This window comes from Penaeus monodon, chromosome 29, assembly GCF_015228065.2.
Source record: "Penaeus monodon isolate SGIC_2016 chromosome 29, NSTDA_Pmon_1, whole genome shotgun sequence".
Taxonomy (NCBI): Eukaryota; Metazoa; Arthropoda; class Malacostraca; order Decapoda; family Penaeidae; genus Penaeus; species Penaeus monodon.
The window spans coordinates 2,616,727-2,618,096 of NC_051414.1; the positions used below are offsets into that span (position 1 = coordinate 2,616,727).

The window sequence follows — 1,370 nt, forward strand, 5'->3', positions numbered from 1 at the left end:
TCTCTGTGTGTGGGGGGGGGGGGAATGGTAGAGCTGGAAAAAAAATCTTTTATAGGGAACCATGATAATTATTTTTGCACAGTGAAACTTCTTTATGTGAATGGTGACACAAATGATCATGTAAGATTTTTTGTCCTTCCAGCCCTGGTTCACATGTCCAACATGCTGACCGTAGAGTTCATGCATTATGTGATTGCTGCTCGTTGTTTGAAGAAGGTTTTCATCTCGGTCAAAGGCTACTACTACCAAGCTGACATTATGGGGCAGACAGTGACCTGGATTGTGCCACATCCTCTTGCTTTGCTGGTAGAGTATACTGTTAAATTATTGGATGATAATTGTTTTCAACTGTATAGATAGTATTTTTTGTTGTAGTTTGAGTAACAAAGTAATTGATGATATTATGTAGTATGATATAATCTTGTATAAAAGCATACTATGTTTCTACAAAAAGTAGGTTAAATATCTCTTCCTCTGATACATAATTAAATTTTTTGTGTTAATCATTTTATTAGGAAAACTTGCACATATGTTTCACTTGTGATATTTCTTACAGATTTTGCAGGAACATATCTCCCCTTTTGTAGTTATAACAGTTTGAATATTAATTTTCTTTTCTTGGTATATGAATAGTCTGTAAATCTTGCCTCCTCACTTACAGAAACCACGTGGTGTGAATCTTAAGATTATGAGGACCTTCTTGGAGTTCTACATTGTGTTGTTGGGATTCGTTAACTATCGGCTGTACCAGTCACTGAATTTGCAATACCCCCCAAGGATCATAATGGAATGTGAGTTTACAAAAAACCTCATTATTCCAGCAAACTGAAAACCAAGCAGGTGACATAGAACACCTGGTGTACCTGTTGAGTCCTGTTTGAACATATTGCTTGACTGTGTGATGTAAACAACTACAGTGAAATATTTACATTTTTAATACAATTTTTTTTTTCTTTATATTCCATTTAAGTTATGAAAAGTTATACAATACCAAAATTGTTAGTTATTAATATGGAGCTTATCTCATTATTTAACATATTAATGTTAAATATAACAAGGCCTTATGTGTCTTCTTAGTATCATATTCACTAAGTTTCATAAGTAACTGCATTTAGTCATATCTTGCTGATACAGAATGTTTCCTTTCCAGCTGGAGAAGGGAAATCATCAACAGAAATTGGTGATTTGATCAGCACACTAAACAGACCTCTTGTTAAGACTAAGGAGATGCAGGAAGATGAAGTACAGATTGATGAACATCTCATGGTTGGTGAAGCCTGATTTAGCAATAGTTATCTTTATTGATAAGCAGAGATGAGTCATGATTGAATAGGATAATAAGCCTTGTGATAATATTTGTAATAGATTGA

At 33.9% G+C, this 1,370-nt stretch overlaps 1 protein-coding gene across 1 annotated transcript in view; it reads left to right on the forward strand.

Moving 5' to 3' along the window:
* Positions 1-1,370, forward strand: part of LOC119591902 (pescadillo-like) — a gene marked incomplete in the record, with an annotated part of 9,266 nt that overhangs the window by 4,015 nt on the left and 3,881 nt on the right. The window contains 3 exon segments of the mRNA XM_037940655.1: positions 143-306; positions 662-791; positions 1,151-1,266. Of these exon segments, the coding sequence (XP_037796583.1) occupies positions 143-306; positions 662-791; positions 1,151-1,266 (410 nt within the window).